Source organism: Salvelinus fontinalis, chromosome 9, assembly GCF_029448725.1.
Source record: "Salvelinus fontinalis isolate EN_2023a chromosome 9, ASM2944872v1, whole genome shotgun sequence".
NCBI classification, from domain to species: domain Eukaryota; kingdom Metazoa; phylum Chordata; class Actinopteri; order Salmoniformes; family Salmonidae; genus Salvelinus; species Salvelinus fontinalis.
The window spans coordinates 28661787-28684404 of NC_074673.1; the positions used below are offsets into that span (position 1 = coordinate 28661787).

Consider the following 22618-nt stretch of genomic DNA (forward strand, 5'->3'; position numbering starts at 1 on the left):
CGCGACCGGTGTCCCTGTTCCTTTAAACCAAGAATGCCATATTCACACTCACAATGGACTATATAATCACGGCTAGAATACATATAGAAAGGCTATGGGGGATACCAGCGGTTCGCAATCAAGAGGTGTGCCATCACCATGCAGTCTAGCCTAATCCTCAAATCATTAGCATCCTTTCTTCTATTCACTGTTGGGAGGAGGGGCATCGCACATGCGCAGAATATCCTTTGAACCACACGCGGCTCAATCACGACGTTTATCCAGCGGACCACTCACTATGCATCATAGGAGCAGTCTTGTAGGAAAGGCGTGCAAATGCAGTCACAGAAACCGTAAATGCTGGCCGTTTTGTTCTATTTCGTGTCGGATCAAAACTGCCTTCCTCTAGCTCAAAATGGGTTAGAAGGAGGATGCCTGGATTATCCACTTTCAACACTTTGCGAGGATGGGGAATTGGAATTTCTGTTTTCGTAGAGACATCTTGACAAAGACGGAGAGAGAGAATAGAGATCGGATTTGAGATCTATCTCCACTGTTCTTCGTTTTCTTTTCTTGTTTTCTTTTTTGAGAAATGATTGCAGAATTCGTGTGCAGCGCTGTGGCTTTGGTCCTCTATGTCAACACTCTGGGCGCTGATTTCTGCTACGATGACAGGTACATGAATGAATGACAGATGACGCCCGCGTCGGATGGCATTGCTGTTCTGCCCATATTGTCATACAACACAATGGTTTTGCATAATGGTAGTTTATTGCTTGGCATAGTAAGAAACGTGTTCACATTTCTATACAACATTTCGCGGTAGCATAAGGAATGGCGGGCGGAGGGAGGGTGACTTTTGTCAGCTCTGTGTTGGCGGCAAGGTCTTGGTAAACAGCAGGCATAGCTTGCCAGTACAAAGTGTCATTGCATAAAGTTTGAATCCTGAGACGATGATACATTATTGCAGGCGAAATTAACCCAACGCTACAAAATGATTACGGGAGTAATTTGATACATTGTATCCCATAATCACCATGTCCATGGCACAGCACTAAAATAAAACCGTTATCATGACCAAGTCTGTTCAAATTACGTGTGAACCAGTCGTATTTGTTGGGTGCTGTACCGTCCCGAGAAACAGGTGAATCATATTTTATGAATATCATTACTCTAACAGACAATAATGATTGATGATCCTAAACAAATTAAATAAGCCAACCCTGTTTTAAATAGGCAATAGGACATGTCTTAAAAACAGCGAGCTTTTTTTTGCAGATCGATCAATTCTCAAGTAGTTCACGCTCCATGGAAAAGTACCGGTCTTAAAAGTGGAGATGCGTTCAGTTCAGTCTGTTGCCGTCTGGACTGCACCGTGAAAATGTATTTGCCTCCAGGGAAATACTATTTCTCCCGGGCCTGAGAATGTATTGTGCCAAACAGATTTAAATACCTGTAAGGAATGAAGATCTTAACACAAAACCTTAGCACTTTTCTTTTACCAACTACTTACTGCTATAGACCTACTGCTGGGCATTTAATCCGCTATGGCCTCAGTATAATAGCTTGGTTGATTTATTAATTGAATGATTAATAATTTAAATATAAGGTTTTAGCTTGTAATGCCTGATGTCTAAATGTACACCAAGTTTTTTAAACTAATCTGGTGGTCTATGATAAGTAAGTAATGCAGTGTACTACATAGGAGGCTTATACTGTAGTGTGGATGCCAATGCATTACACTTCAATCATTTGGTCAATAGCTTAACTGCTTATAAAAAGGTTTGATACATGCAGAATTAGAGCCATCATTGTTATGTATTTGGACAGCTATGCCCTATAGGAAATTAAGTTATTAGTATAAGTGCTACTGTTTCTATGGATGCATTGAGACCATTAAAATGTAGCCTGGGGATGCTGTTCAGTGAGCGTAAATCTACTGCACTCATGCCAAGTGGTGTGATGTTTGTTTTTTTGCATGTTTTTTCCCCCACATACACCGGATAGGCACACTGAAATGTGTTGTTTTACAGGGTCAGCCATAGTAGTACGGCGCCACTGGAGCGAATTAGGGTTAAGTGCCTTGCTCAAGGGCACATTGGCAGATTTTTCACCTTGTCGGCTCGGATATTCGAACCAGCGGCCAAAGTTTCATTGTAATCTTATAGCCTACATTTTTGTGATGGAGTCATAAACTTATACAGGAGTATACGCCTTTGTACTTTGTGCTCAGGACACACCATCACTCATGTGACAGCAGCGGTGTTCAGTTGTCATAAATCTGCCCGGGAGTGGCTACAATGTGGAGAGGTTAAGGCTACCACTGACTGCTGCAAGACCACTGAGATGTGTCAGTGTACACATTCTACATTTCAGCCTCCAGGTTGTAGTGTGTGTGTGCTTGCATGTGTGTGTGTGTAGCACGCACCCCCATGTGAATATAATATCCTCCATTTTAAACTAATGGCCATTGTAATAATAGTCTAACTTATGACAAACCCACTGGTTTACTGTGCTGAAGCCCAAACCATATCAACTGCTTTTTGTTTCTGGGATATCACATACTAACTATCCCATCTGTTTTTACCGCTGTCGTTTTGCTCAGACTTGTACAGTATGTTATTAGTAGTCATTAGTCAGGTGGTATCCTGACATGTTAACATGTGATTTGCCTGGAGAAGAAGCAGATGTGGTATAACGATGGGGACAAGGGATTAATAATGGCTGATATCATATGTGTGGATAAGAAGCTTCATCTTTATCAAACCATGAGCTCACTTTTTGGGGAGAACTGAATTTAAACCATAAACCTAAAAACTGTCTAATAAGGATCTTATCGGATTGGATACCACTCGTTAGAATAATATTTGAGGTAATTTCAATGCAAATCGTTTTTCACCTTCTAACATGACAATCTGTTATCTATACCTTTAGGCTACATGTAGTTGTGCACCAAACAACTGAATTTCTTCAATTATAAATTGCAACCAATCAAATATGGATATTTTGTCTCAACGTGTAATACATCTTCCTCTCGAAATTCAGAAAGCAATTTTGTACACTAGTTGAGAAACTGCTTTGACTTTTTTTTTTTTTTTTTTTTTTTTTCTAGGGGTGGATCAGCTTAGTATTGCGGAAAGAATGTTGCTTCCAATGTAATTGTCTGCATCATTTCCATTCCCCCATATTTTTTTGGGTAAATATATATATCCATATACGTATGCATACATATACACATATATACATACACATACCTATATAGACATACATACTTTTTTAAAGAATATGCCTTTATTATTATTCCCCGCGACCCTACCACCAATCCCCCAATTGGAGTAAACTTATAAACACTTCTGCTTTTACCTTCAATTTCTACATCTTATACCTATCTTACAGACACAGTCCACTTTACAATAGTTCTCTCTTATTTGTTCTTAGTCCTTCCTCTATTTCTGTTGTCCATCCAATTTTATTTCCACTTGTAACTGTGCTATTTCACAAAAGCTCCGCACCTATACACATTTCACAGATCCCGTATGCCCTATATTGTTTATCTTGTTATTAGTCCCACCCTTCAGCTCCACCCAACCCCTCCCATCTATCTTCCAACATCATCCATTTCGGATTTCTATTTGCCATACATTTCTCAACTGTGCTGTGATGCTTCACAAAAGACCTGAACCTTCCTATTCTCATAGCTTCTACAGATTGTAAATTAAAAATAAACATCTTTGCCAAAATAATTATTATATTATTGATTGATTGACTATGGCTTTTCAAATCCCCCAGTATTGCTATCTGTAGCGTTAGTTTTAGGCAAATGTTGCAATTCTTCAGCCATTCCTGGACCTGTGACCAAAAACGAGCTACATATGGACAATACCAAAATAAATGATCTAATGACTCTGCCTCCTCACAACAGAATCTGCAGAGCTGGGAAGATTGTATACCCCATATATATAACATTCTATTAGTTGCAAGAATTTTGTACAGTAATTTATATTGAAAAATTCTAAGTTTTGAATCCGGCGTTGTTTTGCGTATCAATTCATAAACCATGTGCCATGGAATGGGTACATCGAAAATCTCTTCCCAACTATTTTGCAATTTGTATGGCACAGCTGTTAGTTTTTTGGTCCTTAAATGAAATTGGTATATGTTTTTATTTATCACACTTTTCTTTAACCATTTTTGTTCTTTAATACAGGGCCGACATACAAGTTCCTTACTTTTTTCCCCTTCTACTTGCCTCTTCCATTTTTGTGGTAATGCTGCAATTAATTGGTTGTAATTTTGGGTAGAGCAGACTTTTCCATATGTCTGTGTTAGCTGCATGTGTGACATAACTCCACCAGTCCTATTTATGATATCATTCACAAAAATTATACCTTTTTTAAACATTTCTTCGATAAATACAGTTTTTTTATCAATTATTATATTTGAATTTAACCACAATATTTGTTGTACTATTTGTTCCGTCCTTTCAGGTGGATTAAACTGAAATTGCAACCAACTTTCTAAGGCTTGTTTAAAGAATAAGGATATTTTGGAGATCATTTCCTTTTCAAACAACCGAAAATGAGCAGGTGTAATCTGAATAAAGGGAAAAAGGCCCTTCTTGAACATAGGATGAGACATTCGTACCAGTTTACTAGAGAACCAGTTTGGATTTAAGTATAACTTTTGTATGACCGATGCCTTTAGTGAGAGGTCTAATGCTTTAATATTTAATAATTTCTGCCCTCCGAATTCATATTCGTTATATAAATAGGCCCTTTTAATTTTATCTGGCTTGCCGTTCCAAATAAAATTGAATATTTTTTGTTCATATAATTTAAAAAACAGGTCACTAGGTGTAGGCAAAACCATAAGCAAATAGGTAAACTGTGATATGACTAAAGATCTAATTAGGGTGATTTTTCCACAAATAGACAGGTATTTTCCTTTCCATGGTAGCAAGATCTTATCTATTTTTGCTAACTTTCTATAAAAATTTATTGGAGTGAGATCATTTCTTTCTTTTGGAATTTTTATACCGAGTATGTCCACATCTCCGTCAGACCATTTAATTGGTAAACTACATGGCAATATAAAATGTGTATTTTTTAGTGATCCAATACGTAATATGGTACATTTATCATAATTTGGTTTTAATCCAGAGAGGATAGCAAAGGTATCTAGATCCTCTATGAGGCCCTGGAGAGACTCTAGTTGTGGTTTTCAAAGAAAACATGAATCATCAGCGTACAATGACACCTTAGTTTTTAAGCCATGGATTTCTAATCCTTTAATATTAATGTTTGATCTAATTTTAACAGCTAACATTTCGATGGCAATAATAAATAGATATGCCGATAGTGGACAACCTTGTTTTACTCCTCTAGATAGTTTAAAACTTTCTGAGATGTAGCCATTATTTACTATTTTACACCTAGGGTTACTATACATAATTTTAACCCATTTTATAAGAGATTCCCCAAAATTGAAATATTCTAGGCATTTATATATAAACTCCAGTCGTACTTTATCAAAAGCCTTTTCAAAATCAGCTATGAAAACCAGGCCTGGTGTCCCCGATATCTCATAGTGTTCTATTGTTTCCAGTACTTGCCTTATATTATCTCCAATGTATCATCCATGTAAAAAACCTGTCTGATTAGGATGAATAATATCTGACAAAACTTTTTTTATTCTATGCGCCAAGCATTTTGCTAGGATTTTTGCATCACAACACTGAAGTGTAAGAGGTCTCCAATTTTTTAATTGGACTGGATCTTTATATATACCACTTGGGTCCTGTTTCAGTAATAACGATATCAGACCTTCTTGTTGTGTGTCTGATAATCTACCATTTATATAGGAGTGGTTAAAACAAGTTAATAATGGTCCTTTGAGTATATCAAAAAACTTTTGTATACTTCCACTGGTATGCCATCCAGCCCTGGAGTTTTCCCATCTTTAAAGGCCCCAATTGCAACAAGCAGTTCCTCCTCTGTAATTTGGCCTTCACATGAGTCTTTCTGTTCAGATGTTAATTTTACATTATTAATAGGAAAAAAATCCATACAATTAGTTTCAGTTAGTGGAGATGGAGGAGCCTGAAACGAAAACATATTCTTAAAGTACTTTACTTCCTCTTTCAAAATATCATTTGGTGAATCATGCGTGACTCCATCATTTGTCACAAGTTTTAATACATTTTCTTTGGTAGCATTTCTATATTGAAGATTGAAAAAGAATTTGGTGCATTTTTCCCCATATTCCATCCAGTTCGCTTTATTTTTATAATATATTACACTGGATCTTTCTTGAATAAGCTCCTCCATTTCTTTTTGTTTTTCCTCTAAATTATTGTGTATCTCTATGGTACCGTTTTTGTTGCTATCTAACTGTACTGTTAGTCCTTCAATTTCCTTTGTTAATATGGACTCTTTTGATCTAAATTGCTTTTGTTTTATAGATGAGTACTGAATTGCATGGCCTCTAAAGGCACACTTAAAAGTGTCCCATACAATAAGGGGATCTGCTGTACCTATGTTATGTCTGAAAAAGTCAGTTATAAAATCTTCTGTCCTAGTTCTAAACAATTTATCATCTAGTAGACTTTGATTAAATTTCCAATATCCTCGCCCACGTGGAAATTCTGTAAGAGAAATATATATGCCAATTAGGTGATGATCCGACCGCATTCTATCCCCTATCAACACTTTTTTAACTTTTGGTGCCAGAGAGAATGGAATAAGAAAGTAGTCAAGACGACTAGCTTGATTCAGCCTCCGCCATGTATATCTCACTAAATCAGGGTATTTAAGTCTCCATATATCCACTAATTCCAATATATCCATGACATTCATGATTTCCTTAAGTGCCTGAGGGTGATAATTTGTAGTGTGATTTCCTTTCCGGTCTATAGAGCTATTTAATACCGTATTAAAATCTCCCATTATAATAATAGAGTCTAGTGTTGCTTGTAGAGTTGATAAGTTCTTATATATATTTTCAAAGAAGCTTGGATCATCATTATTCGGACCGTATAGGTTAACAAGCCATATTTGTTTATTGTCCAATAACATATTTAAAATAATCCATCTACCTTGAGGATCTGTTTGGACAATTTGCACATTTGGATCAAAATTATTGTTAATTAAGATCATCACCCCTTTTGAATTTCTTTGCCCATGGGAGAAATATATTTTGCCCACCCAGTTCTTTTTCCACAAAACTTCATCTAAAACTGTTGAATGGGTTTCCTGTAAACAATAAATATTATAATCCTTCTCTTTTAGCCAGGTAAATACTGATCGTCTTTTCTTATTATCTGCTAAGCCATTACAATTGTAACTGGCTATACTTATTTCACCACTTACCATGAGACACACCTTTCATTCTTTTAATCAGAATATATTTTTGTAAACGTACTATTAAAAAGTAACATCATGATTGAGTGTCTATATAGTTGTACCATGATATTTGCATTTCTACTAAGTAAACCTCCAATTGGTCCCTACTATTCCACCCGCTAAAAGGCCTCATCTCGAGATGGCTTGTCATCCCAATGCCCGGCAGACCACCCTCGACCCCCTGTATCCCATAGCCCTGAACCGACTGGGATCCATTCTTTGAAAAGAGCATACAGTTCCATTTACCGAATTGAAGTAAATCAATTGCCATATGCATTTCCATTGCCGTCACCTCGATTTGTATTATATATAGCTGTGGATCATCCTCTATTGTACCTTACATCTTTTACTTCTTCTTTCGCAACAGTTGTGGGATACACACATACACACTCAGCCCTTACCCCCACACAACCATAAGCTCACTTTCTCAACAGTTGCACCATCCCAGAGCCCAACTCAAGATGGGTCATGATTTCCAAATGCCATTGCAGTTGCAGCTGTATGAGACTTAAATAATGTACTGATTAAAAGTTGAAATCCAATGTGGCAGTTGTGCATTGAGCATAGCCAGGAGCACCGAGGGTGGCTGACAGCATGCCACATGAGGATTTCCCATGTTGCTCAGGAATACATCATTATACTGTTCTTGTTACTTTCAGTTTTATTCTTGAGAAAATAGAGCCTACAAGAATGGAGTGCTCTGCCTGCTTTAATGAATGTAGGGTTTGCTGAGTCAGATCTCAGTAGGACAAACCTGATGAAAGGTCACTGGTTTTACTGGTTAATTTAAGTCACCTGCCACGTACCAGTTGTTATTAATTGTAACTCATCATGGTCTAAGTTAACAACACCGTAACTACACGTTTTGTGCAATGTGTTTGCTAGCCTAGCACCGAAGATAACTTTTCTATGGAGGAATGGAGGTGCCTCACAAGGCTTTCTTCTGTCAATGCTTTCACCACCACCACCACAACCAACTCCCTGCACAAACAGCCCAGCCTTGAGGAGTGGACAATTACTCCATTTTGTGATGTCAGAATTACTTCTGGGAGTTTTCCATCTGGGCACGGTCATCATTATCACACAGAGCCTTGACACCTGGATGACAACATAGTGAGTCATATGTCATACGTGTTGTTCATATCTCTGTCTATTGCTATAATCCTGAGACCTTTACCACCGATAGGAGTGAATAGGTTTGTGTCAGGAGAAAAATATTGCCCAATTTCATTCTCTGAATTGCTATGAACCTGTCCAGATGCGATTGATGTATGACCCTGCAGAAAAAGAAAGGGTCTGCACTCTGCAGGTGTTGTGAACATGGCTAAGGCATTAGCTGCATCATCAGCATTATTGTTGGTGATTTGGATTTATGTTGCAAAAACATCCGTGATTTTGTTTGGATGGTACTGAACTGAATCAAAGGGAAATGTGGAGGACAGGAGTGGGAAAATACAGCTGTTCTCCTGCGTCAGCCCTGAGGGAGTTGATCAACTTAATGTCTTCTTAGAAAACAGATATAGAGATTTACATTTTTCAGAAGGCCTAGGCCTATACCTACATGCTCTTTTCTGAAATATTGTTGACAATTTCATGATGAAATGAGAGCATTGATCTGAAAGTACTATACCCTTATGGTACATAAGAGTTACAATATCACTATATTGTTTGAGTTACATTACCTTCGGAAAGTATTCAGACCCCGTGACTTGACCCCTTGACTTTTTCCCCAAAATGTTTACGTTACAGCCTTATACTAAAATGGATCACATTTAAAAAATCCTCAATCTACACACAATACCCTATAATGACTAAGAGAAAACAGGTTTTTAGACATTTCTGCAGAAAAAACGTATTTACATACACTACCGTTCAAAGGTTTGGGGTCACTTAGAATGTCCTTGGTTTTGAAACAAAAGCAATTTTTTTGTCCATTAAAATACCATCAAATTGATCAGAAATACAGTGGATACATTGTTAATGTTGTAAATGACTATTGTAGCTGGAAACGGCAGATTTATGGAATATCTACATATGCGTACAGAGGCCCATTATCAGCAACCATTACTCCTGTGTTCCAATGGCACGTTGTGTTAGCTAATCCAAGTTTATCATTTTAAAAGGCTAATTGATCATTAGAAAACCCTTTTGTAATTATGTTAGAACAGCTGAAAATTGTTGTTCTGATTAAAGAAGCAATAAAACTGTCCTTCTTTAGACTAGGTGAGTATCTGGAGCATCGGCATTTGTGGGTTTAATTACAGGCTCAAAATGTCCAGAAACGAAGAACTTTCTTCTGAAACGCGTCAGTCTATTCTTGTTCTGAGAAATGAAGGCTATTCCATGCAAGAAATTGCCAAGAAACTGAAGATCTCATACAAAGCTGTGTAATACTCCCGTCTCAGAACAGCGCAAACTGGCTCTAACCGGAATAGAAAAAGGAGTGGGAGGCCCCGGTGCACAACTGAGCAAGAGGACAAGTACATTAGAGTGTCTAGTTTGAGAAACAGATGCCTCACAAGTCCTCAACTGGAAGCTTCATTAAATAGTACCCACAAAACACCAGTCTCAACATCAACAGTGAAGAGGCAGCTCCGGGATGCTGGCCCAACAATTTACTGAGCAAAAGGTCTGTTTTTCCTGTATTTGCTTTGTCATTATGGGGTATTGTGTGCAGATAGATGAGGGGAAAAAATATTTAATAAATTTAAGAATAAGGCTGTAACGTAACAAAATGTGGAAAAAGTCAAGGGGTCTGAATACTTTCCGAATGCATTATATCTCTTGTCATGGCTAGTATGAAATGCCTTGCTCTTCTTCAACAATGGCCAGGTCGCAGTTGTAAATGAGAACTTGTTCTCAACTAGCCTACCTGGTTAAATAAAGGTGAAATAAAAAATAAAAAATGCTGCATGGCACACATCCCTTTCTCAGCTACAATGTGATCTTGTTAGGATGGTGATATATATAAATGTGTGAATTTTACATTTACATTTAAGTCATTTAGCAGACGCTCTTATCCAGAGCGACTTACAAATTGGTGCATTCACCTTATGACATCCAATGAATGAATGACATACGTAGTTTGTTATTGAGGACAGAGCCTTCCTGAACGTTGCTGTGGCCTGACAGAGAGGGGAGGGGATGCAGTCAAAGCCTGTAGCACTGCAGTCGGATGATGTGGTCTGGGACTTGATGGCCAGAGCGCAAATGCTTCAGGTCATTGACACTCAAGGCTTCTTCGGTTGGGGAGAGGCAGTGGAATCCCGAAATTCCTAGACTTTTTTATGATAAAGTAGGGATATGTGGAATATAATTAGAATCATATTTTTACAGATATCAAGCACTGCTTAGAGGTAGGATGAATAATTTCCCCCCCAACATGTTGTTACTTAATGTTCAGTATGGATTCATGGTCCATAGTTCCTGCCTGCCCAGTAATCTGTTATAAATAAACCTTGACATTTACTGTATGTTCCCAGTCTTCCACGTATCGCATTAAGGAGTGGTTGAGTAGCTCAAACTGTATTGAATCACTTTGTTTGATGACACGTCTTTAAGTAGCTTTCTGTCAATTAACAACCTCTGCCTCTTATAGTGTAGTCAGAGTGCTGTGTGTGTTTAAAGTTTGATTGTCACGTGCACAAGTACAGTGAAATGCCTTCCCTGCCTGCTCTTTCCCAGCAATGCAGTAATCAGTATCAGTAGGACTATAAAAAAGGTAAAGTAGAACAAAAACACGGAAATAAGAAGAACACAAGAAAGTAAGTAAGCTATATACAGGGCCAGTTCCAGGGTCAGTAAGCTATATACGGGGTCAGTTCCAGGGTCAGTAAGCTATATACAGGGCCAGTTCCAGGGTCAGTAAGCTATATACAGGGCCAGTTCCAGGGTCAGTAAGCTATATACGGGGTCAGTTCCAGGGTCAGTAAGCTATATACAGGGCCAGTTCCAGGGTCAGTAAGCTATATACAGGGCCAGTTCCAGGGTCAGTAAGCTATATACAGGGCCAGTTCCAGGGTCAGTAAGCTATATACAGGGCCAGTTCCAGGGTCAGTAAGCTATATACAGGGCCAGTTCCAGGGTCAGTAGCTATATACAGGGCCAGTTCCAGGGTCAGTAAGCTATATACAGGGCCAGTTCCAGGGTCAGTAGCTATATACAGGGCCAGTTCCAGGGTCAGTAAGCTATATACAGGGCCAGTTACAGGGTCAGTAGCTATATACAGGGCCAGTTCCATGGTCAGTGGCTATATACAGGGCCAGTTCCAGGGTCAGTAGCTATATACAGGGCCAGTTACAGGGTCTGTAGCTATATACAGAGCCAGTTTACAGGGTCAGTAGATATATACAGGGCCAGTTTACAGGGTCAGTAGCTATATACAGGGCCAGTTCCAGGGTCAGTAGCTATATACAGGGCCAGTTCCAGGGTCAGTAGCTAGGTTCAGTAAGCTATTTGCATGGTCAGTTCCAGGGTCAGTAGCTATATACAGGGTCAGTTCCAGGGTCAGTAGCTATATACAGGGTCAGTTCTAGGGTGAGTAAGCTATGTACAGGGTCAGTTCCAGGGTCAGTTTCAGGGTCAGTAAGCTATATACAGGGTCAGTTCTAGGGTTAGTAAGCTATATACAGGGTCAGTTCTAGGGTCAGTAGCTATATACGGGGTCAGTTCCAGGGTCAGTAACTATATACAGGGTCCGTTCCAGGGTCAGTAGCTATATACAGGGCCAGTTCCAGGGTCAGTAAGCTATACACAGGGCCAGTTCCAGGGTCAGTAAGCTATGTACCGGGTCAGTTCCAGGGTCAGTAAGCTATATACAGGGTCAGTTCCAGGGTCAGTAAGCTATATACGGGGTCAGTTCCAGGGTCAGTAAGCTATGTACAGGGTCAGTTCCAGGGTCAGTTTCAGGGTCAGTAAGCTATATACAGGGTCAGTTCTAGGGTTAGTAAGCTATATACAGGGTCAGTTCTAGGGTCAGTAAGCTATGTACAGGGTCAGTTCAAGGGTCAGTTCCAGGGTCAGTAAGCTATATACAGGGTCAGTTCCAGGGTCAGTAAGCTATATACGGGGTCAGTTCCAGGGTCAGTAAGCTATATACAGGGCCAGTTCCAGGGTCAGTAAGCTATATACGGGGTCAGTTCCAGGGTCAGTGGCTATATGCAGGGTCAGTTCTAGGGTCAGTAAGCTATATGCAGGGTCAGTTCCAGGGTCAGTAAGCAATACACAGGGCCAGTTCCAGGGTCAGTAAGCAATGTACAGGGTCAGTTCCAGGGTCAGTAAGCAATACACAGGGCCAGTTCCAGGGTCAGTAAGCTATATGCAGGGTCAGTTCTAGGGTCAGTAAGCTATGTACAGGGCCATTTCCAGGGTCAGTAAGCTATATACAGGGCCAGTTCCAGGGTCAGTAAGCTATATACAGGGCCAGTTCCAGGGTCAGTAAGCTATATGCAGGGTCAGTTCTAGGGTCAGTAAGCTATGTACAGGGCCATTTCCAGGGTCAGTAAGCTATATACAGGGCCAGTTCCAGGGTCAGTAAGCTATATGCAGGGTCAGTTCTAGGGTCAGTAAGCTATGTACAGGGCCATTTCCAGGGTCAGTAAGCTATATACAGGGTCAGTTCCAGCGTCAGTTCCAGGGTCAGTAAGCTATATACAGGGTCAGTAGCTATATACAGGGTCAGTTCTAGGGTCAGTAAGCTATGTACAGGGTCAGTTCCAGGGTCAGTTTTAGGGTCAGTAAGCTATATACAGGGTCAGTTCTAGGGTTAGTAATCTATGTACAGGGTCAGTTCTAGGGTCAGTAAGCTGTGTACAGGGTCAGTTCCAGGGTCAGTTCTGGGGTCAGTAAGCTATATACAAGGTCAGTTCTAGGGTCTGTAAGCTATATACAGGGCCAGTTCCAGGGTCAGTAAGCTATATACAGGGTCAGTTATAGAGTCAGTAAGCTATGTACAGGGTCAGTTCCAGGGTCAGTAAGCTATATACAGGGTCAGTTATAGGGTCAGTAAGCTATGTACAGGGTCAGTTCCAGGGTCAGTAAGCTATATACAGGGTCAGTTATAGGGTCAGTAAGCTATATACGGGGTCAGTTTCAGGGTCAGTAAGCTATATACAGGGTCATTTCCAGGGTCAGTAAGCTATATGCAGGGTCAGTTCTAGGGTCAGTAAGCTATATACAGGGTCAGTTATAGGGTCAGTAAGCTATGTACAGGGTCAGTTCCAGGGTCAGTAAGCTATATACAGGGTCATTTCCAGGGTCAGCAAGCTATATGCAGGGTCAGTTCTAGGGTCAGTAAGCTATGTACAGGGTCAGTTCCAAGGTCAGTAAGCTATATACAGGGTCAGTTCCAGGGTCAGTAGCAATATACAGGGTCAGTTCCAGGGTCAGTAAGCTATATACAGTTGTCTGTCCGTGTAAGGCTACCTGAGCCCTGTAAATAGCCTTCGCTGGCCCTGGTTGGTTTTCTGTGGTACTGCTGTCTGGGCTCTGCTCTGCTCTGCTCTGCTCTGCTTTGCTCCAGCCCTGCCTGTAGTGTCCACCCAGCCCAAGCACAACCCCGCCCCGGCTCAGCCCGCCCCAGCCCAACCCCAGCCCAGCCCAGCCCAACCCCAGCCCCAGCGCTATGGGAATGTAAAGAGCCCAAGAACCCAAGGGCGTCAACCTAACAGTCTGAGCATATCTCCCTCAGTCTCTCCCAGTACTCTGTAATTAGTGGAAGCCTCCAGAGTGGGGTGGATACACGGACGGCAGACAAGGCGTGCAAGACCTCCCGCTCTAATCTTCAGCCGGCCGCCGCCAGATGGTCACATTTGAGAAGCGTTGAGGGTTTTTCTCCCCTGTGCCCTCGGGTTTGAGGTGGAGTCAAGAGGAACATGTTCAGTGCAACCAGGATGGAGATGTCAGTGTTTGCCAGATGACAGATAGTCTGAGCGATGAAGCCATCTAAGAGGTCCATGTGAGAGGGGTCCTTTGTATTGTTCACACATTGACACCTGTTATTTTTCCATGTGCTTTGAGATTTCTTTGAACGCCATTGAGACTCGGAAGAGTTTTGAAATGTTCTCTTATTTCAATGGTTTACCATACAATACAATGTCCTTCCATTCTATCATTAGGCCTATCTCTTGCGACTTCCAGTTATTGAGTAATGCAGTTATTGTTCCCTTAATGCAAATGCTTAGAAGTTGGTTTCAATTGTGATCAGACATAGGATTTCTCATCTACAGTCTAATAAGATCAGCACAGTTCTGATCAGTGATACATGGGTTGACTTCACTTCATAACTGTATTTTCCAGCAGACATGAACATGTTATTTTCACTCTCGCCACAAATGCGAGTCTAAAAAGCTTTCAGTATTTGTTGCTAAAAATACTATTAATAAGAGGTTTCAGTATGTTGTGCATTGCTTCAGTTTCCCACAAACCCACATAATTACTTGAAACATTTTAGCCTTGGATACGATCAGTTCACTTTTAGGTCATGGGAAACAGTTGACTAGATACGATGCACATTTTTCGAACTGCCAATAACCTCTGAATACGATTTGAGGAGACCTTGGTATTTCACGTGACAAACTGATTTAATTTAAAGGCACTGGCCCTCAGTCCACATTTCCTGAGCTGTGGTAGCAAGAATAGCTCAAATACCTGCAATGTTTCCATTGAAATTAACAATCGAATCGCATAAAATGTGGAAACATTTGCTCAATATTCCAAGTTTGAACATGAGAATGTGTTGTGTTGATGCACTTTGCAGCACATAATCAGGCTCAACATGGAATGACAGGAAAGGAGGGAGGGATTGAGGTTACACGTCACACAGCAACACTGTTAACTAACTCAGGGGGATTTTTTACTGCCCTTCTTTTCTGGGTCACTGCCTCTCTCAGTGACTGTCAACATTATTACATGTGATGGCAGCTCCCACTGGGTGATCTGGTGTGACCCTGCCGCGCTGAGGTGAACTTTCTCACTCATAATCCCTCTGAGCTCTCACTGTCCAAGCACTGCTTCAGGTGATCAAAACTGGATTTGGTTAGACAAATCAAGGGCGTTGTGGAGCGTAATAAACTTTTGGGTTGGTATCTGCTCTGTAATAACATACTATATATTTTTACATAATTTCAAAGTTACATATCCTCTGTAATCCTCTGCAACCTTACATATCCCAGTATCTCTACTTGCACATTCATCTTCTGCACATCACTCCAGTGTTTAATTGCTAAATTGTAATTACTTCACCACTATGCCCTATTTATTGTTTTACCTCCCTAATCTCACCTCATTTGCACACACTGTATATAGATTTTTCTATTGTGTTATTGACTGTACTTTTGTTTATTCCATGTGTAACTCTGTGTTGTTGTTTTGTTTCGCACTGCTTTGCTTTATCTTGGCCAGGTCGCAGTTGTAAATGAGAACTTGTTCTCAACTGGCCTACCTGGTTAAATAAAGGTGAAATAAAATTAAAAAAAATATCACTGTAGGTTAATTCAAAACAGTAGTGCAAAATGTCAAGTGCTTATCAATTGCAAGTAAATTATCTTTGGACTTTTAATTAATTATTGATGGCATTTAACATAATGAAGGTGTTCCAGAGATGCCAGCAGATAGCCATAACCACCATGGTCCAGATGGTGTCTAGACTTAGGTCTTAAGATAGAGGTCTTACCCTCCATCTCTCTCCAGCTATTTGAGATGAGCTGCATCAGCATGGAGCAGGTCGAGAGGTTGCAGGGATCAAACTCCCCACGGCTTTGATTGTTGGAGCTGACTGGTATCGGCCATGGGAGAAATTGGATATACTTGGCCCATTCTGCTGCCTCTGTGATTGCCTTGGCAGATGATTGTCATGTGTGAGTTGCAGTAGGAATAGGGTGAGTGTGGGTTGGCCTGATCAGTCACTGCCCACCAGTTCATGAAAGACCCTGTGCACAGACCGACAGCCTCACAGTAAGTGCTCCTAAATTAAGCAGGATGCTTTGTAATCGTCCTACAGGCACCCACAGAGATGAGAAATGGGCCGTATGTAGTTGTCGGGTTTACTGCTCTGTGGTGGACAGCATTAAAGATGAACTTGAAGCATGCTGCAAAAGAGTTTAATCGGCGCCCTCTTTGCTTTTTTCCAATCTCTTTGCTGGCTATTTAATTATAGCCAACATGTTATCTGGTGTAGTGTAGGGATCATCAACTAGATTCAGTCGTGGGCTGATCTTTTCTTTAGCGGATGGTAAGGGGGTCGGAACATAATTGGAAATCATTTGTAGACTGCAAATTGACCACAAGAACCCCAAACAGATATAACATTTGACTAAAACAGAATAATTTTAAACCTTGCTTACATTTGTATAGAATCGCATATACAGTTGAAGTTGGAAGTTTACATACACTTAGGGTGCAGTCATTAGAACTCGTTTTTCAAACACCCCACAAATTTCTTGATATCAAACTATAGTTTTGGCAAGTCGGTTAGGACATCTACTTTGTGCATGAAACAAGTACTTTTTCCAACAATTGTTTACAGACAGATTATTTCACTTATAATTCACTGCATCACAATTCCAGTGGGTCAGAAGTTTACATACACTAAGTGGACTGTGCCTTTAAACAGCTTGGAAAATTTCAGGGAAATGATGTCATGGCTTTAGAAGCTTCTGATAGGCTAATTGACATCATATGACTCAATTGGAGGTGTACCTGTGGATGTATTTCAAGGCCTACCTTCAAACTCAGTGCCTCTTTGCTTGACATCATGGGAAAATGAAAAGAAATCAGTCAAGACCTCAGTAAAAGTTTGGTTCATTCTTGGGAGCAATTTCCAAACGCCTGAAGGTACCACCTTCATCTGTACAAACAATAGTATGCAAGTATAAACACAATGGGACCACGCAGCCATCATACCGCTCAGGAAGGTGACACGTTCTGTCTCCTAGAGATGAACGTACTGTAGTGCGAAAAGTGCAAATCAATCCCAGAACAGCAAAGGACCTTGTGAAGATGCTGGAGGAAACAGGTACAAAAGTATCTATATCCACAGTAAAACGAGTCCTCTATCGACATAACCTGAAAGGCCGCTCAGCAAGGAAGAAGCCACTGCTCCAAAACCGCCATAAAAAAGCCAGACTACGGTTTGCAACTGCACATGGGGACAAAGATCGTACTTTTTGGAGAAATGTCCTCTGGTCTGATGAAACAAAAATAGAACTGTTTGGCCATAATGACCATCATTATTTTTGGTGGAAAAAGGTGGAGGCTTGCAACCCGAAGAACACCATCCCAACTGTGAAGCATGGGGGTGGCAGCATCCTGTTGTGGGGGTGCTTTGCTGCAGGAGGGATTGGTGCAATTCACAAAATAGATGGCATCATGAGGGAGGAAAATTACGTGGATACATCTCAAGACATCAGTCAGGAAGTTAAAGCTTGGTCGCAAATTCGTCTTCCAAATGGACAATGACCCCAAGCGTACTTCCAAAGTTGTGGCAACATGACTTAAGGACAACAAAGTCAATGTATTGGAGTGGCCATCACAAAGCCCTGACCTCAATCCCATAGACAATTTGTGGGCAGAACTGAAAAAGCGTGTGCGAGCAAGGAGGCCTACAAACCTGACTCAGTTACACTAGCTCTGTCAGGAGGAATTGCCCAAAATTTACCCAACTTATTGTGGGAAGCTTGTGGAAGGCTACCCGAAAAGTTTGACCCTGTCACATTCTGAGCTTAGTTCCTTTTTTATGTCTTTATTTTAGTTTGGTCAGGGCGTGAGTTGGGGTGGGCATTCTATGTTGTTTTTCTATGTTTTGTTCGATACGTTATAGTTCTATGTGTTTGGCTTAGTATGGTTCTCAATCAGAGGCAGGTGTCGATCGTTGTCTCTGATTGAGAATCATACTTAGTAGCCTGTTTTCCCACTATGGGTTGTGGGTAGTTGTTTTCCGTTTTAGTGTTTTCACCATTCGGGACTGTTTCGGTTTTCATTTTGATTCTCTTGTTCTTTTTGTGTTTTGTATTCATTCTCATTAAAAGTTATTATGGATACGTACCACGCTGCATTTTGGTCCTCCTCTCCTTCCACCAACGAAAACCGTTACAGACCCAAGTTAAACAATTTAAAGGCAATGCTACCAAATACTAATTGAGTTTATGCAAACATCTGACCCAGTGGGAATGTGATGAAAGAAATAAAAGCTGAAATAAATAATTCTCTCTACTATTATTCTGACATTTCACATTCTTAAAATAAAGTGTTGATCCTAACTGACATAAGACAGGGAATTTTTCCTAAGATTAAATGTCAGGTATTGTGAAAAACTAGGTTTAAACGTGTTTTGCTAAGGTGTATGTAAACTTCCGACTTCAACTTTTTCTCTCTATTACGCATAGGAATACTTTGGAACATATTTCCACAATTAAAATCATTTGGATTTGATTTGCTGATGTTTTTACAGTCTTTTACAGTCCCCCCCAAAAATCTCTCTCTCTCATATACATGTACAGTACCAGTCAAAAGTTTGGACACACCTACTCATTCCAGGGTTTTTCTTTATTGTTACTATTTTCTACATTGTAGAATAATAGTGAAGTCATCAAAACTATGAAGTAACAAAACTATGAAGTAACACATATGGAATCATGTAGTAACCAAAAAAGATAGCCTAACATTCTCCTGCAAAATGTCTTTATATACATGGAATTAATTTTTCCGTCAATAATAGCAAGCTGTCCAGGCCCTGAGGCAACAAAGCAGCCCCAAACCATGATGCTCCCTCCACCATACTTTACAGTTGGGATGAGGTTTTGATGTTGGTGTGCTGTGTCTTTTTTTCTCCACACATAGTGTTGTGTGTCCCTTCCAAACAACTGAACTGTAGTTTCATCTGTCCACAGAATATTTTGCCAGTAGCGCTGTGGAACATCCAGTCGCACTTTTGCAAACTTCAGATGTACAGCAATGTTTTTTTTGGACAGCAGTGGCTTCTTCGGTGGTGTCCTCCCATGAACACCATTCTTGTTTAGCGTTTTACGTATCGCAGACTCGTCAACAGAGATATTAGCATGTTCCAGAGATTTCTGTAAGTCTTTAGCTGACACTCTAGGATTCTTCTTAACCTTATTGAGCATTCTGCGCTGTGCTCTTGCAGTCATCTTTGCAGGATGGCCACTCCTAGGGAGAGTAGCAACAGTGCTGAACTTTCTCAATTTATAGACAATTTGTCTTACTGTGGACTGATGAACAGCAAGGCTTTTAGAGATACTTTTGTAACCCTTTCCAGCTTTATGCAAGTCAACAATTCTTCATCTTAGGTCTTGTGAGATCTCTTTTGTTCGAGGCGAATAGCAAACTCAAACGTTGTCAGTGTTTTTTATAGGACAAGGCAGCTCTAACCAACATCTCCAATCTCGTCTCATTGATTGGACACCAGGTTAGCTGACTCCTGACTCCAATTCTCTTTTGGAGAAGTCATTAGCCTAGGGGTTCACGTACTTTTCCCAACCTACACTGTGAAGGTTTAAATTATGTATTCAATATAGACAAGAAAAATACAATAATTTCTGTGTTATTCGTTTAAGCATACTATGTTTGTCTATTGTTGTGACAGATGAAGATCAGATCAAATTTGAGAACCAATTTTTGCAGAAATACAGGTATTTCCAAAGGGTTCACATACTTTTTCTTTCCACTGAATGTATATACACTGCTCAAAAAAATAAAGGGAACACTTAAACAACACAATGTAACTCCAAGTCAATCACACTTCTGTGAAATCAAACTGTCCACTTAGGAAGCAACACTGATTGACAATAAATTTCACATGCTGTTGTGCAAATGGAATAGACAAAAGGTGGAAATTATAGGCAATTAGCAAGACACCACCCAAAACAGGAGTGATTCTGCAGGTGGTGACCACAGACCACTTCTCAGTTCCTATGCTTCCTGGCTGATGTTTTGGTCACTTTTGAATGCTGGCGGTGCTCTCACTCTAGTGGTAGCATGAGACGGAGTCTACAACCCACACAAGTGGCTCAGGTAGTGCAGTTCATCCAGGATGGCACATCAATGCGAACTGTGGCAAAAAGGTTTGCTGTGTCTGTCAGCGTAGTGTCCAGAGCATGCAGGCGCTACCAGGAGACAGGCCAGTACATCAGGAGACGTGGAGGAGGACGTAGGAGGGCAACAACCCAGCAGCAGGACCGCTACCTCCGCCTTAGTGCAAGGAGGTGGACTGCCAGAGCCCTGCAAAATGACCTCCAGCAGGCCACAAATATACATGTTGCTTAGACAACTTCGGGGGACAAATAAAGTCAACCGCGGGCCCCCAGTTGGGGAACCCTGGTGTATTGTTCCCCCCATCAATAGACATGGGTCTCACATCATTTGATTTCATGTGGGTGTGTCAGTAATGGGTCTAGACAAGGCCTTGGATTCAGAGGGCCAGTCTAATGCCGTGTTCCAGCCCGGGTTGCCGAGCTCTCTTCATATTAATGGGATTAACGGGCTGTCGATGAGGGGCGAGTAAAGATCCCAATCCATTAGAAACAAAAAGTCCCTTGTTGCCTATATCGAACAAGGATGCTGTAATTCGCCGTTCCAATAAAGGAGACACTTTTCTCAGTACCGTCATCCCGGTGGCCTTGTTTCCCCGTAACATGGGACATTGGCACATTGTGATAAGACTGTGACACATCCTGGCCCAGACCTGTGCCTTTGTGCATTGTAAAGGGACTGTGTGGGTCTCACTATTCTCCCTGGACCCAAAGAAGGTCCTCATTTGTCACAGATGGCCGAATTAAGGCCCTGGTTGTGTCGGCCGTTGTTTTGGACGGACAGTGAAATAAGACCTCACTGTTGGGGCAGAGAAAAGATGCGGCACCTTTGTGGAACAACTTGTCAGAGCCAATCGGGTCAGCTCTTTGTGGGTGGATGGGGTGTACGTGCCTGGGTTAATGTAGCCTACTTAATGGGAGGGAGAGTTCAGTGTTGCGATGGCCAACTGAAGCTGTTCTGCTCTGTCCTCTCAGCAGTGGGTGGCATGGCTGTGGGATGGATGGGTGTCTGAAGAGTTGAGAAATAATGTCACCTGTGATAAAATTGTAATATTGTATCTATTTTACAAATCAACTTTTCTCAGTCAGTTAATGTTCTCTGTTGAAGAAGCACTCAGCTTTAGCCAGTGCTGCAAAATACAGGTGTTGGATTTGTTTGAGGTTCTGTTATTATTGTGGTTGTTTTAAGATAGGATTACTGTATCTTGATTTTTCCTAAATGTGGAGAGTGAGTCAGATGTAGGACAGGAGAAACTGTGGTTAGTTATATTTAGTTGCTGTAGTGTTGGCAACCAGGCTCTCTCCACAGACCCTTACTGTCCCACTGCTGAGGTCATATTGTTTTTGTTACCTTTATTTAACTAGTCAAGTCAGTTAAGAACAAATTCTTATTTTTAATGACGGCATACCAGGAAACAGTGGGTTAACTGCCTTGTTCAGGGGAAGAATGACAGATTTTTACCTTGCCAGCTCAGGGATTCAATCCAGCAACCTTTCAGTTTCTGGCCCAACACTCTAACCACTAGGCTACAGACATGCATGGTTTGTTACAGCAGTTGAGAAAGATCAGGCTGAGGTGGGTTGTGAATACTAAAGTAATTTGATGGTGATATGCGGGTAGATAGGCTGTGTGGGAGGTGCCTGTACTGAGACCCAGAATACTAGTCCCAGTAGTGGGCCTGCGCTGTACCGTACTTTATGTCATCCAGGTTTGTGTGAGTACCCATCTCAGGTTGTCACAGTTCATCTCTAATTGTTACTGTGAAGGCTTAGTCCTCCCAACGTTGAATTCATGTCACTCTGCATCGTCTGGCAACCTTTGAGACCCTGAGGACAGTGGCACATATTAACACCCAGACGGAATAGTCTTTACTGTACAGTATATCATTTGTCTCAAGTGGGTGAAAGAACAGCTTTGAAGTGTGACCCCCAACCTTTCCTCAAATTGCTACATTGAGAAAGAAGAAGTTGAATCCACTCCAGCACGGTAATCTCAGTTTCACCAGGTGGTTGTGTGGGGTATAGAATAATGAAACCTGAGATGTTGCAGGGTTAAGTCATGGCTATTGAAGCTGGAGTTAACTAACACCCTCCTGCGTTTCATTCTCTGCTCAGTCTGACTCAAGCTGGCTGTTATTTTAACTTCTGCTGAGCAGTGAGGGTTTCATCAACCCTACTTCTGTTTTGGCAATAACT

General features: G+C 40.9%; 1 protein-coding gene across 1 annotated transcript in view; it reads left to right on the forward strand.

Annotated features, from left to right (window-relative positions):
• The first annotated feature begins 211 nt into the window (after positions 1-211).
• Positions 212-22618, forward strand: part of LOC129862377 (protein O-mannosyl-transferase TMTC2-like) — a 177062-nt gene continuing 154655 nt past the window's right edge. The window contains exon 1 of the mRNA XM_055933976.1: positions 212-654. Coding sequence (XP_055789951.1) covers positions 572-654 — 83 coding nt within the window. The 5' untranslated portion in view covers positions 212-571. The remainder of the gene's footprint in view (positions 655-22618) is intronic.